The sequence below is a fragment of the Pundamilia nyererei genome, unplaced genomic scaffold (assembly GCF_000239375.1).
Source record: "Pundamilia nyererei isolate P.nyererei 1_Seehausen unplaced genomic scaffold, PunNye1.0 scaffold00062, whole genome shotgun sequence".
Taxonomy (NCBI): Eukaryota; Metazoa; Chordata; class Actinopteri; order Cichliformes; family Cichlidae; genus Pundamilia; species Pundamilia nyererei.
Genome location: NW_005187463.1, coordinates 648254 through 661560, shown reverse-complemented (window position 1 = coordinate 661560; position 13307 = coordinate 648254). Strand labels below are relative to the sequence as shown.

At 40.5% G+C, this 13307-nt stretch overlaps 2 protein-coding genes across 5 annotated transcripts in view; one reads left to right on the top strand and one right to left on the bottom strand.

Moving 5' to 3' along the window:
• rmdn2 (regulator of microtubule dynamics 2) overlaps nt 1–4784 on the top strand; it is a 37644-nt gene extending 32860 nt beyond the window's left edge. For all 3 annotated transcript variants that reach the window (XM_005735088.1, XM_005735086.1, XM_005735087.1), the window contains exons 9-11: nt 1721–1774; nt 1881–1961; nt 3189–4784. In XM_005735088.1, coding sequence (XP_005735145.1) covers nt 1721–1774; nt 1881–1961; nt 3189–3242 — 189 coding nt within the window. In that variant the 3' untranslated portion in view covers nt 3243–4784. The remainder of the gene's footprint in view (nt 1–1720; nt 1775–1880; nt 1962–3188) is intronic.
• Nucleotides 4785–9902: 5118 nt separating this feature from the next.
• Nucleotides 9903–13307, bottom strand: part of cyp1b1 (cytochrome P450, family 1, subfamily B, polypeptide 1) — a 5236-nt gene continuing 1831 nt past the window's right edge. Inside the window, exons 1-3 of one of the 2 annotated variants that reach the window (XM_005735084.1) lie at nt 12742–13073; nt 11630–12634; nt 9903–11014 (exon numbers count right to left, since the gene is read on the bottom strand). In XM_005735084.1, the coding sequence (XP_005735141.1) occupies nt 10423–11014; nt 11630–12634; nt 12742–12758 (1614 nt within the window). In that variant the 5' untranslated portion in view covers nt 12759–13073 and the 3' untranslated portion in view covers nt 9903–10422. Of the gene's footprint in view, nt 11015–11629; nt 12635–12741; nt 13074–13307 lie in introns of those variants that run through there. The other variant, XM_005735085.1, reaches the window with a different exon arrangement.

The following is a 13307-nucleotide window of genomic DNA, read 5'->3' as shown; positions in this document are numbered from 1 at the left end:
ATTTTTTAAACCAATGGATTATACTTGAAGCAATATGCTGTCCACATCTGAATAAAGTGTTTGAGGCAAAGTCAGAGAGTGGGGTGAAACACGATGAACTGTACAGATAAGAGCAATCATTTCTGAGCACAAACGATGGGCGTAGCCGTCTGAGGTTTAAAGTTTACCAAGAAAGTTAAGCACATTGAACTAAAGTGCATAAAGTAGGCATGATGGTTATATGTAATATTCAGTCCGTGTTCTCAAACCAAGAAGTGAGACTTATTTCTTATTCAGTGGTTTATGTTTTTGTACTTTTTAACTGAATACTTGTTCTAACCTCAGTTATGAAACACGTAAATCACACCCCTGTTTATCTTGTGCTACGTTGCAATTTGCCTGCAGGTTGCATCTGTTCCCTGCTTTTAAAGCCCAAACCCTCTGTATTTAGAAAGGCTTAATCTCTGTTCCTACATTGGAAATGTTTATGTAGTGGGGGAAATTACTTTTGCTTTTGGCCAATATTCCTATGCATGCCTCATCTTCATGTCTTCTAGACCATAAGCTTGATTCAGGTGGTCACAGTTACAACATGTCACCGGTGACCTGGAGAAGCTTTAACTAAAACATTATACACCTCCCCAGCCTTGCTAGAGCTTAGTGTAGAGATGCGGCTCCGTTCTTGACATATTTAATGCTGCAAACTAAACTTGTTACTCCTTCTGTGTGAAGATCGAATTCTCAGAATGAAAGCAAGCTCTGTGAAACCAAAATATTCATGCGTAGTCCAAAAGCACACGCTTCAGTTAGTAACAGAAGCTGTTATTACAGACGTGAATGAAAGTCGTGACAGCATGGCTTTTATCGTTTTTAGACAGTGATTCTGTCTGTGTGATTAGCTTGACACTCAGTTCAGAGGAATTTGCTGATATGTCTGCTTTTGTCTAAGTACTGAGTTGGTGCGCCTCAACTCAACTGAACAAACTTGCATTGTGTTGCATTGCATACATTTTAATGCAATGCAACATATTTTGAAGTAGCTCAACAGTATATCACTATATCTGTGTCAGTGTCTGTATGTAGTCAACAGCTGGCTGTCTTGTGGGATTTTCTGTATTCATGTGCTGAATAAAGGATTTGATTGGCTGAATATCACACGTGTACATACGTTAGCTACCATAAGAAAAAAAACAAAGAAAAAGCGGCACAGATTAAAATAGAAAGATAAAGTCTGGTCTGTCAAAATCTAGTAATAGTTCTGGTGTAGGTCCAGACTGTGATCTGAATGTTTTTGACCTAATCTATAAACTGTATATAAAAGATGGACGTTTATTTTGTGGACTTTTATTGTGGTGCCTTATTTATGACTCCAGCGTGTGTTTAGTTGTTTGTTTCTTTCACAGTAGACATGTTGGTATTCGAAGTCAACGTTTGTTCTTGGGACTTCTCATTGATTACTAGCTCTGGTTAGCTAATGGGGAAAAGACTTAAGAGGTCAAAACTGTTGTAACCGGTTTTAAAAGTATTTTATTTCTTCTCTGAAATTGGACATGGGCTCATGTGGTGTCTTTGGGGATTGGATTCCTTTTGGTGCTGCCTCTAACCGCTTTTGTTTTGTTTTTTTGCACTTGCACCTTAGCTTTTTATTTCTATGCTACAATTGTTAGCGTCTTTTGCGGTCGTTGGAAAACTATGTCTAACTAAGTCTTATGAAACTTTTCTTGTCTGTGTTTTTAACCAGGTCGAGGAGCTCCATCCAGCTTATTCTAAACTCAACTATGTGTTTCTGGCTAAGGTTAGTACTAGACATATCAGTACTTGGATTGTGAAATATAAACCGTTTTACAGATGCTAATAGGACAAAACAGTCGTTTGACAGTTCTGGGTCTTTTCTTTGGTAGTGCTACAAAGACTTGGGTCAGTGCGAAAAGGCTAAGAAGATGTGTCAAGCTGCTTGTTCAATGAGTGCTGAATCCAAAGAGGTACACTTCAGGACCGTCTGTATTCAGATCTGTTTGTTTTTGCCTCATCGAATCCAGCTAGCAAAAACACATCATAGCTAATTCCGATTCCATTTTCGATTCTGTTTAACGATTCGATTCTTTATGGATTCTCTTATCGATTCTTTTTAAAAAGGAGAACACTAAGGTCGATTAGCTTAGAACTTTGTTTTATATCTTGTCTTTGAACAAGATAGAAATTTAGGAGTAACATGGCCTTACAAACCCAACAGTGAGATCTTAAGAGATCCTTAAGAGATCCAGCCTATGGCTCTACAATGGGGTGTCACAGGGTCCCCGGGGAAAAAATTGTAAATGTAAAATAAACATTCTTCTGTAGCAATAACAAAGTATAACATAAATTATTCTGTAGCAATTACACAAGAATATCCAGTAATGTCTCTGCCTGCAATTAAACACATTCACTTACCAAAAATCGGGGGCATCTGCTGTGGCAAATGGGTGCAAGCCTTTTACCACAAACTCACTGCTCGGTGACATTCGTCTATCCTGGCCTGAAAGGAGATGCTACTGGTAGACTGCAGCGAGAACTGCCAGCATCTGAGCCAGACTCTGTCTGTCTGTCTCATCATGGTCACCTAAATGCACAGTAATGGCAGGGTTGGTAATAAGGTAAATCGCGCTAACATAATATGCACCGTTAGTTGATTATTTACCTGCCGCATTAACGGGAGAGGACGTGCAAACGTTACCGCTGCTGCTGGGTTGAGATTCACGAGTCCGGAGCGGAATTAAAAACACGACATTCATTTAAGGTCATCGTGTGTTTTGTGAGCAAATGCTTTTGTATATTCGTAGTGTTTCCTCCCTTAAATGAAATATCTACTTACAAGTATTGCAAGTTGCCCTGTTGTCATCCGTTCTCGTAAAGTATAACCAAACTTTTTAGCGTTTGAGCCGCTTAGGCGCCGTGTTTCCTGCCAGGTAAATGACGCTCCGCAACATGGTGACGTTATTCAGCAGTGTACCAGGCGCATGGAGAAAAGTTGTCGACTGGAATCGATAAGAGAATCGTTTGCGAAAATGTCAAATAATTCCAAGGAATTGAAACAGTGGGAACCGGTTCTCAACAAGAACCGGTTTTCGATACCCATCCCTAATCATAGCCTGCTGTAATAGGCAAATTAAACCAAGATATTTAACTGTTTGAAGGTGTTACTCATTCATTATCATGTGTTTTACCTTCAGAATGAAGAGGCACAAAAGGAGCTGAGTTTACTGTGCCCAGCACTTGGAGTGTGACAGCAGAGGAAAGGTTTTTGGGAATCAGTTTGCGAGTACTGCAGCTGCATGTGATAGACCATCGTGTTATTTCACTCTGTGAGTGTAGATAGCGCCCGTGGGTGTAAAAGGCTACTGCATCCAGATCATCTGTTGTACCTTTCCAGTCATATTTGTATTATGAAATTTTTAAAAGTAGAAACCAATCATCATAAAGGATTCCAGCTAAATGAGTGAGCTAAACCAGTGTTCTTCAGCTTATAGCAGTGCGTAGCAGACATTCTCTGAGGTCTGATTGCTCTGATAGGAAACTTAATCCCAGTGTGTCTCAGGTTGATAACACAGACCTGTCGCCTTTTGGGAAAGTGACAAACAGGGTTTGTTGTTCCATCCTATCACATCAGACGATGACGCACCCAAACATTTTGCATTGCTGTGACCACTGAACAGCCACCACCACCCTCCCGATACAAACCAGCAATAATAGTCTCTTTTAACATTCACGTGCAGACTTTATGAGATTATTTTCTCACAGATAAATTCTCTGATCATGACTCAAACTCGTTTCCCTCCTGCTCCTCAGTTTCTGTGACAGCAGTACCACCAAATGAAGTGTAGTATTGGACAGCAGTAAGTTCTATGTGTACACCACACACCTGAAGTCCTGTATTTAATGTGCCCTTTTGCATGTTTGCCAGATCATGGAAAAAATGAAACCATAAATGATGTCAGTGACTTCCTCTTAATAGATTCAAAGAGCACCTGTACAGGAACACAACAGGTTTTTTTTGAACAGAAGCGCCTTTTACTCCAGAGTTCCTATTCCTGGAAGGTTTCCTCCTCTCATAGGTCACCAAGAACATTTGATTTTCCACGCTTTCATGTTTTTTTAACCTTTTAAATTGAGCTCTGACACACTCACATGTGATTAGTTTGAAACATGTTAGGAATTCTTCTGAGTCAGCATTTTTTTTGGAGAGCTACGTAACATGAATCAGGAAACCGAAAAGGTGTTTGATGTATATAGAAAGGTGTCATTATGCTGCATATATAGTACACGTTATTGTACTGGTTACTGTGAAATGGATATGTTTCAGTTAATATGGAAAACCAAATCTGACTTGGGATTCAAGGAACTTAAAAAAAACAAATGAATCTGGTGTTCATGTAAAAAGAGTCACTGACAGGAAATCTGAGGACATGTTTTGTTTTTTTGCCATCAAAAACACAAAAACAACAACAACAAAAACCACAGGGCTGATGGCTGTCCATTAAAACCGATCAATAATGCCAGGTTCAGACTCGTTGTTTATCATGACACAGCACTGAATTCCTGGTTGCATACTGCCACTAAAATGTGACCCAATCAGATTGAAATGAAGTTTGAATGTTTCCTTTTATTACTCTTTTACATATTCTCAGCTGTTATTTTTTATTATTATCTCTACTCAATGAAGAAAAACGTGCATATTGATTGAAAACGTCGGTGCTGTTGATACTGGAAATTAGTTTAGGGGTTTTATTTTTTATTTCATTGTATTTTTTAAGTCTACTTACAAAATGAATTATTTTGCTTTGTCGCTTTATGTATTTTTCTACCAACACTACAAATGTTTTTCTTTTTTTCTAATGCCATAACGAGTTCCTCAAGGTTGTATCGCATCGGATGGAGATTATGCATTATACTTGTGCTGTATTTTAGACAGTGTGTGTTTAATGATTGATGGTACTGGAATCTACAATTAAATCTGTGCAATCCTGATCAAATTTGCCAGCTTGTCTGTCTTGTTTATGTTTTTTGAGGTTTTATTGCTGAGGAGTAAAGTTATGTAAGCTGTAACTTATAATTAAGCTATACAGTGATTTATTTGTTTTATTTTTTTTTTCTTATACTCTAAATTGATCTTAATCCAGAATCAACAGAGTGTAACAAGCTCCTGCTGGAGCCTACATGATTACGGAGACTGTACATTTTGTGCCAGGGCAATTCAGAGTTTGTTACTGGATCACATTCAGGCTAACTTCCCACCCGCCTAGTCATGTTTCAACTTTTCTTTTCTTTTTTCCCGCAGTAGAGCCATTTTAAAAGGGTGCCTCCCAAGTGAGTACAGGTGTTTGTTTATACAGGAATGAAAACTTCACCTTTCCTGGCTGATTTTATGAGCCTCCTGTGCTCTTTAATCAAAAGTCTGAGTTGAGACAGCTGCAGAAATCACTTACACGTTGGTCTGGATGTGTGTGCACACACTAGCTGTCCATTGTTGCATAACAGATTTATAACCTGTTTGTTATCCAGGAAACTGACGGGCTGTCATTTATGTTTTTGATCATAAAACAGACGTGCAGTTTATCAAACTTTTTGTTTAATGGTTTTGCAGACAGGGTGTTGCATTTAGAAGGTTGGAGGAGTTAAAGAGTCAAATGGGGTTACATTTTTTCTTTAGAGTTTATTGCTGGTTTGTTTTCTTTTAGAGAAACTAATTTTTTTTTTCTATGACTGAAATGTAAATAAGTGCAAAAGAGGCACAAACAAGAGCAAATTCTAGACTTTTACAGGGTACATGGTATTTTTTTGGGGGGGCAATGTGACCAAGCTTAGCTAGGCTAGTTGTTCTCTGCTGATCCCCTGTCGTCCCACAAGATTCAAGTTTGTCCAAACAAGTTTTTATGGACAGGAATCTATCTGGTGCTCAACTTATTTACATGTTGTTCAAAGGATAATTTACTATCTATTTGTGCAGTCATGAAAAATAAAACCTTGACAGAACTGTTTGCAGTCCTACGGTAAAACAAGGTGCTGTTGTTGCTTCCATGGGAATTAAAAGGGTAATTGGCAGCCAGTCGCTGATACTTAAATAATAATTGCACTTAAATAACTGATCATCAGCAAGAGTGAGCACCTCTATAAAAACAACAGTTGTGTTAATATTTTTGCTGATTTGGGACATTTGGTGTGTTTACACAATTTCACGATCTTTCCAGGAGTGCACATCTCAGCAAGCTCACTGCAGGTTCAAACCTTAGATGTACAACTTGAACTCCAGGCCTCAAGGGCCGGTGTCCTGCAGGTTTTAGATCTCACCCAGGGTCAACACACGTGAATCAAATGATTAGGTCATTACCAGGCTTCTGGAGAACTTCAAGACATGTTGAGGAGGTCATTTAGCCATTGAAATCAGCTGTGTTGTATCAAGGACACATTTAAAATCCCTCAAGGCCTGGAGTTTGACACCTGTGGTCTACAGGCTTGTTTAGGAAGCCTGCCAACAGCAGCATGGTTTAAGTTTATAAATTGTATCCTAAAAAACTACCAGATTTCTGGAGGATTGTCCTTTGGGCAGATGAAAACAAAGTAGAGCTATTTGGCCATAATGCACAGCACCACATTTGGCAAAAACTAAACGGCACATTCAGAGAAACACCTCATACCAACTGTCAAGCACGGTAGTGGTGGTTGGGTGGAGATTCGGGCTTGTTTTGCCGCCACAGGAGTCAATCGTGAACTCCTGTGTATACCAATGTATGCTAGAATGAAATGTGAGGCCATCTGTTTGACAACTAAAGCTTGGACAAAAGAGTTTACGAGAGCTGTGTATAAACGAATATGACCGCGAGCCTCGATAAACTGAAACAACACTGTGAAGAAGAGTGGGCCAAAATCCCACCACAACTATGTGAGAAACTGATAGAGACTGAAAACAATTGCTTAAGTCATTGCTGCTAAAGATGGTTCTGCAAGCTATTGAATCCTGGATGTATTCATAAAGAGCTAAAAAGATTTTAGCTACATGAACTGTACCAATTCATGTGGTACATTTATGTTTCCTCTGTAGGTTATGAGCTACATAGTCTGTTTAATCGTTCAGTAACAGAGTGATTGTATGACATTCCCAGCTCTTCATTATCTTCATTAAATGGTACCTATGCCATTTTGAAGTTGATTAGAGAGTCAAACAAACTTACAGTAAGTTCTTTTAACCCTGTTGTAGGCCCAGGTACTTTAGAGCTATAGGTCCATATTTGACCTACATAAATTAGTCTTCAAATCAGGTGTCCCTCCACAAGAGAGGACCGCATTTATATAACACTGCAGGTATCACCTTCTTCAAAATTTTCAAAATTGTTTTCATACTTCCTACTGATCTCTGTTCGTGTCTTTATATCTTGACCAATCTGATCTTGTCTTGATCTCAACTTAACCCCTTTATGAAGGTTTTGACCCCTGCTGCTCATAGCCTGCCGATAACTTGCTCGGTTAAGATCATTTTAACTTAACCGTGCAGTGTCATTACAGTTCTATCACACCATTCCTAGCAGCGGGCTTCAACAGTTTGGCTGCCTTCTGTCTGAATACCACATCAGTTTTAATCTCACTCACATTCATTCAGATCTCCGTATATCCCTCCATTCACAATCTAAGCTCAGCTATGTCTAAGTTACACAACTTGCAGTCAACAGCAGATGGATCTTGTGTGAATGGGCCGCATGTGTACGTGCTTTATCTTCAGCCAATGAAGGATACAAGCTTTCATGCTAATCTTGTTAATGCAGCCTTGACAGGTCTAAGCTGTAATGACATAGGATGCGTCTTAGCGCCACTTCTTGCAATATTTTGAATTTCTTAGCAGGATAAAACCACCACAGCCCTTCTTATTATGGTTTGTGCACACCAAGCTTGTATAGAGCACGCGCCCATCTGTGCAAGGCATGATATTTCTCGTCACCTTCATTCAGTCACCATGCACTTTGTCTGTATGTTTCACTCTCTGCTACTCTACAGAAGAATATTTGCTTCCTTCTGCAGCTTCCTGAAATGCAAGGCGACAGACGATATCAACCTTCAGTGGGTTACTGCTTTTGTCCCGTCCCTGCAGTTATACCTGAAGTTGCTGTGCAGCTGCACTGGGTGCATTAACCACAATATTGTCCGCTTCTTTGCTCTTTTTTAACTCATTTATCATCTGTCTTCTCATTTCAGCTGAAGAAAGCCCACTGTTTTCCTTCCCATTCATAAAGATTATGCTTGGAGCATTGCCACACATGACTTCACTGGCACTATTTAGTCTTCAGATTTCACTTTGTATTATTAGAAATGGACAAAGGGTTGCGTGGAGAACGGCATATCAGTAGTCAACTACTGTCTGAACTGGCCGTGCACTGGCTAGCTTTCTATAATCATCCAGCTGATCAAGAACAGGATGTTCTGACAGAGTGAGATAAAATGCTGAGAAGGGAAAGGCACCTCGCCAACACTTCTACTTTGTTCCCACCTGACATGATACCCGGCGAAGGGTCCTTCACTTTCAGAGTGATTTATTAATCAGGTCGGATTTATGAGCTTTAAATACAGATTTTTAAATGTAATCATTTCTCCCTTTAAGTTGATTACAACAGAGCCAACTACAAATGTGAAAAACAAAAAGAAATCTTTTTATTATACAACTGTACAATCTCATTACAGACTAACTCAAGATAACATCACAGCTGCAGCATTGTGTACTCAGAAGCATAAAGCACTGTATTGTTACATTAAGCAGAGTTAAATGTCTTGTTTGTGCCAAAAATCTACACAAATGTATATATTTCTATTAAAAAACGCATTTGAGGTAAAGGTAATGTAAATTGTTGGATTTGAGGTATTTCTTGACTTTCGTCATGCTTTCGGCTTTAATCTTCAATACAACTTTTTCTGATCTCATCAAGCGAAATACAGCATCAGTGGAACAAGTCCACAGACATCGTGCTTTTCCGCCTGCTGTAAATGCATTAACACCTAAAATCGGTTGGTTTTTTAGCCAGAATTTCATTCAAATGCATCAGCAGCAAGCCAACAAATGCTCAAATCCAAGACTTTACAGTCAGTCTATTAGTCTCCAGTGCTCACACAGCAATTAGATGAGTCTATAAACAAAATTAACAAAGTACTTGTATTGTCTCAAAGCCAATTTCATCAGCATTTCTGTAACAGAAAAATAGGATTAAAAAAAAGTAAAAGGTAAAAGAAATTTGGTTACTGGCAACATGAGTGTGGAAATCAAAAGAGGACATAACTGGTTCGGTTCATTACTGAAATTTAAACAAAAGGAGAAGCAAATCCCTAATTCAACACTGATCTAATATTAGCTTTATTAACTTTCTCATACATGAACTGGGCAGCAAGAAGAGACAAGTGTTCCCTTCAGCATGTCTGCTCGGGGTACTCCTTGTTTTCCTCTGCCTCGTTCTTTAAAACAGCATCTACAACAGGTTTCAGAATATAGATGTATCACATCAGCACTTAAAAGGTACTATTTGGCTTTTATCAGCCTTATTCACATCTACACATATATACCTTATATTAAAACAACAACAACTACGTGTTAGTCAGGTATTTAATATATTAGCAGATATGAAGCTTTAGGCTCGGCTATTAGCTTATTTATTGGCAAGATGTCTGATCTTGGCACTTTCTGTTTGGTCACACAAAAATGGATTAACTCCAATCTTTAGTGCTTACCTTCAAATGTCACGTATTTTTGCTTTTACAAGTTCGATATTGCACTGGAAAGGGTTTGGAGCCCTAATTAGGAAAATAAACACAAACACAAAGAATACAGAGAGAAAGAGAATTTAAGAGCTTCCTGAAAATCATATTTTGTTTTTTGTTGGGGTTTGTTTTTTGTTTTTTTTGGTTTTCTTTTAACTGACAGCACAAAAGAACAGCAAAAAAACAACAACAATAAAACAAATTAACTGACAGCTTTAACTTTCTGCTTTTCGGTAAATTGGAACTCAGGTAACCACAGTGTGACTTGCTTTGAAAGTCCCGTTCACAGCTGGCGATGTGCTGCAGTCCTCTAATCTGATGAATCAAAGGAGTGTGCCTAATTGCTGGCTGGCATGTGAGACTGTTTTTGAAGTTAGATGTGAGATTGATCCAGGTGAGATGGCGTTTACAAGATGTACATCTTCTTTGATTTGGATACCATTTTACTATTTCTTTCTGGCCCTGATTAGAATAAGTCAGTAATCAAAGGCTGTTAAATCAGTCTCGACTCTGGTACATGAAACATTTTAAACAGTGTATATGAGATCAAAAAGCAGAAGCAGTGGCCTGAGATTTCCAGACATTAAATATGGTGCTCAGCCTCAAACAAAAGCTAAAGTTTCTACGTTTTCCTCTGCCTTCATGTCTTTTAGCACCTTACAGTTTGAATCTAATTTATTCTTTTGTTTGTGAGTCTGATGAGGGCTGACTGGTAGCTGCTTCCAGCAACTTCATATCATCGCGCACAGACACGGCTACAGAGAAAGGGTGAGGCTTCAGAGTCAGGCCATAGCTGTAGCCCAGTTTCACCGGCACTGCAGGGTCGGCTGTGAAGTTGCACTGGTGCGCTATGAGAGCTGTGAGCAGGAACAGCTGCATCTTGGACAGCTCCTCGCCGATGCACCGCCGCTTGCCCAGGGAGAAGAGGAGCACGTTGCTGGTCAAGTCTTTATTCAGCATTCCGCTCTGGTCCAGGAAGCGCTCTGGGTCAAAGATATCTGGTTGGGACCAATTGCTTGGGTCATGGTTGACGGACCACTGGTTGATGAAGATGACTGTGTTCTTTGGTATGGTGTAGCCCATGATGGATGTGTCTGTGGTGGTGGAGTGGGGGATGGTGAGAGGGACGAAACTTGTGAAGCGCATCACCTCGTAGATGAAGGACATGACATAAGGCAGCTGCTGCTGGTCCTCGATAGCAGGGACACGGCTCCGGTCCACCACTTTGTCCACCTCCTGCTGGAGACGCACCTGTATCTCTGGATACCTGCAATCACAGGTGAACACACATTTAAGGTGACTACTGCCAGCATAGAAGTTAAACACTCTTGCTGGTGAAAAAAGTGGAATGAAGAATCTTTTTCGTTAGAAAATGGTTTCTGCCGTTAACCCCCCCACCCCCCCACCCCCAACTAAAATGAGGTTTAATTTAACTGCCTACACCTAGATGCATGACTGGTGACCTGTAGGATGTTAACAGCTTAAATGGATCATGTTAGATAGTCCATAGACACGAGTAGTCCTTGCCACAACTCAAGCAGAAAAAAAAATAGTGGCTCTGTAATCCAGGCATCCACTGATAAAGGTATCAGGCACAGGACAGATTAAATGGCACTAAAGATTTTAAAACGCTGACTGGGCATTTTGTTCTCTTTCATTGTGGTGTGAAGTTTCAGCTTATTACTGCCAGTACAAGTACACACACATACACACACACACCTCCAGTGGGCTGTTACATAACTCAAATGCAGCTAAACTTCATCAATTCTGCAGAGCCTTAGCAACAAGTTGAAGATAAACTGTCATTTATCATGCAGTTATTTATCCATATAAATAACTCCTTCTATAAAATCATTCTTTAATATGATAAAAAAAATCTTACTTGACAAGAATGAGGATGATCCACTGTAGGGCAGTCGACAGTGTGTCTTGACTTGCTCCAAACACATCCCCGACTGTGGAGGACACATAGTCTTTCTCAGAAAGTCCCATCTTATCTCGTATTTGGTCCAGCGTCACTATAAAGGCATCAGTCATGTCTCTGATGGTGCTTGAATCGATTGTTTTTCTGTGCTCCACAACTTTATCTCGAATGAATTCACTAAACTCCAGGTTGAGCTTCTTAAAATTTTCAAAGATGGTTTTGATGGGGTTGGGGAAGTACTGCAGCCAGGGCATAACGTCCACTATGCTCCCTGCGCCTACAGTCTTGGTGAACTGGTCGTTCCTGCCCACCACCTGCTGAAACTCCTCATCTTCATGGGAGTACCTCTTCCCAAAGCAAACCGCGCTCATTATATTGGCAGTGGACACCACGACGTAGGTCAGGGGCTGGAAGTATTTGTCCTCCTTCGTTTTCCTCAGAAACAGCCGCAGCAGCTCTTTGCCCTCGCTGAGCACGTGATTTTCAAATGTCTTCTTAGTTTGGGGGTTTCCTGTGGAAAACATCCGGACTGTGGACTGGGCCACTTTGCGGTGCATCTTCCACCAGCCCGTGGAGTTGCCAAACGCCATGCTGTTCCCACTGGAGATATACTGGAAGGAGGTGAAGTCCGGTCTGCCGGAGAAGTGGGAGCCCTGCTTGACCAGCGCCTGTTTGATTGACCCCCCGTTCAGCACCACCACCGTCCGACTGCCGAGCTTGATCTGGAAGACGTCGCCGTATTTTTTCACCATGCGCGTAAAATACAAGTGCGGTGCGTTACCAAGCTGCGGTGCGTTCCCGATGACCGGCCAGGCGAGGGGGCCGGGCGGCCAGGAATGGGACCGCTGCCGACACAGCCACCGAAACAGGTGCAGGGACACCAGCAGAGTCATGCATGTCACTAACAGAGCCCTCGGAGTTGCTGGGCTCACTCCCTCCACTGTCACATCCATGATAGACATGCTGCAGGCAAGACATAAAATCATTGTTAAATGCATATGTTTGCAGATTAAAGGCTTGAAATATGATACCCCAATTAAATGGGGTAGAAAAAATGCATAATTAAATACCTAGTATTTTCCCTCATGGCAAAATATTATATTTTAGAATTTTTCCAAAATATTGAATGCGCCTGATTCAAAATATATATATATATATTCTTTAAAATAATAATAATAATAAAAAATCAAACACGTTTCTCTGTGAGCCGAAGGACAGCACTAGAACCTCGACAAATAAAATAATCATTCCAAAAAAAAGAGAGTCCGGTTAGCGCATATCTCTCACACACAGCCTGATTTAAAGTAACAGACTGTGAGGAGCCTACTGTGCATCCACAGGCAGTGCAGCAGCTTGTGTGGGAGATCCGTCCTCTCTGTCCGCAGCCTGCTCATGCTTTGGAGCCCCACAACACCAGGCGAAGTAATTTATCCCCACACAGCGCAACATCACGGCTTTGTTACAGTGGGCAGGTTTGTTGCAAAAGGGTGTCACCCCCACCACCAACACCTCTCTCTCTCTCACTGACTCTTTTTCTTTTACTCTCTTTCTTATGATAGCTCACGCGCAGGCAACGGGACCTAAACAATACGTTAATTATATGACTGGATATTCTTCTAAGAAAATATAAAAGCAG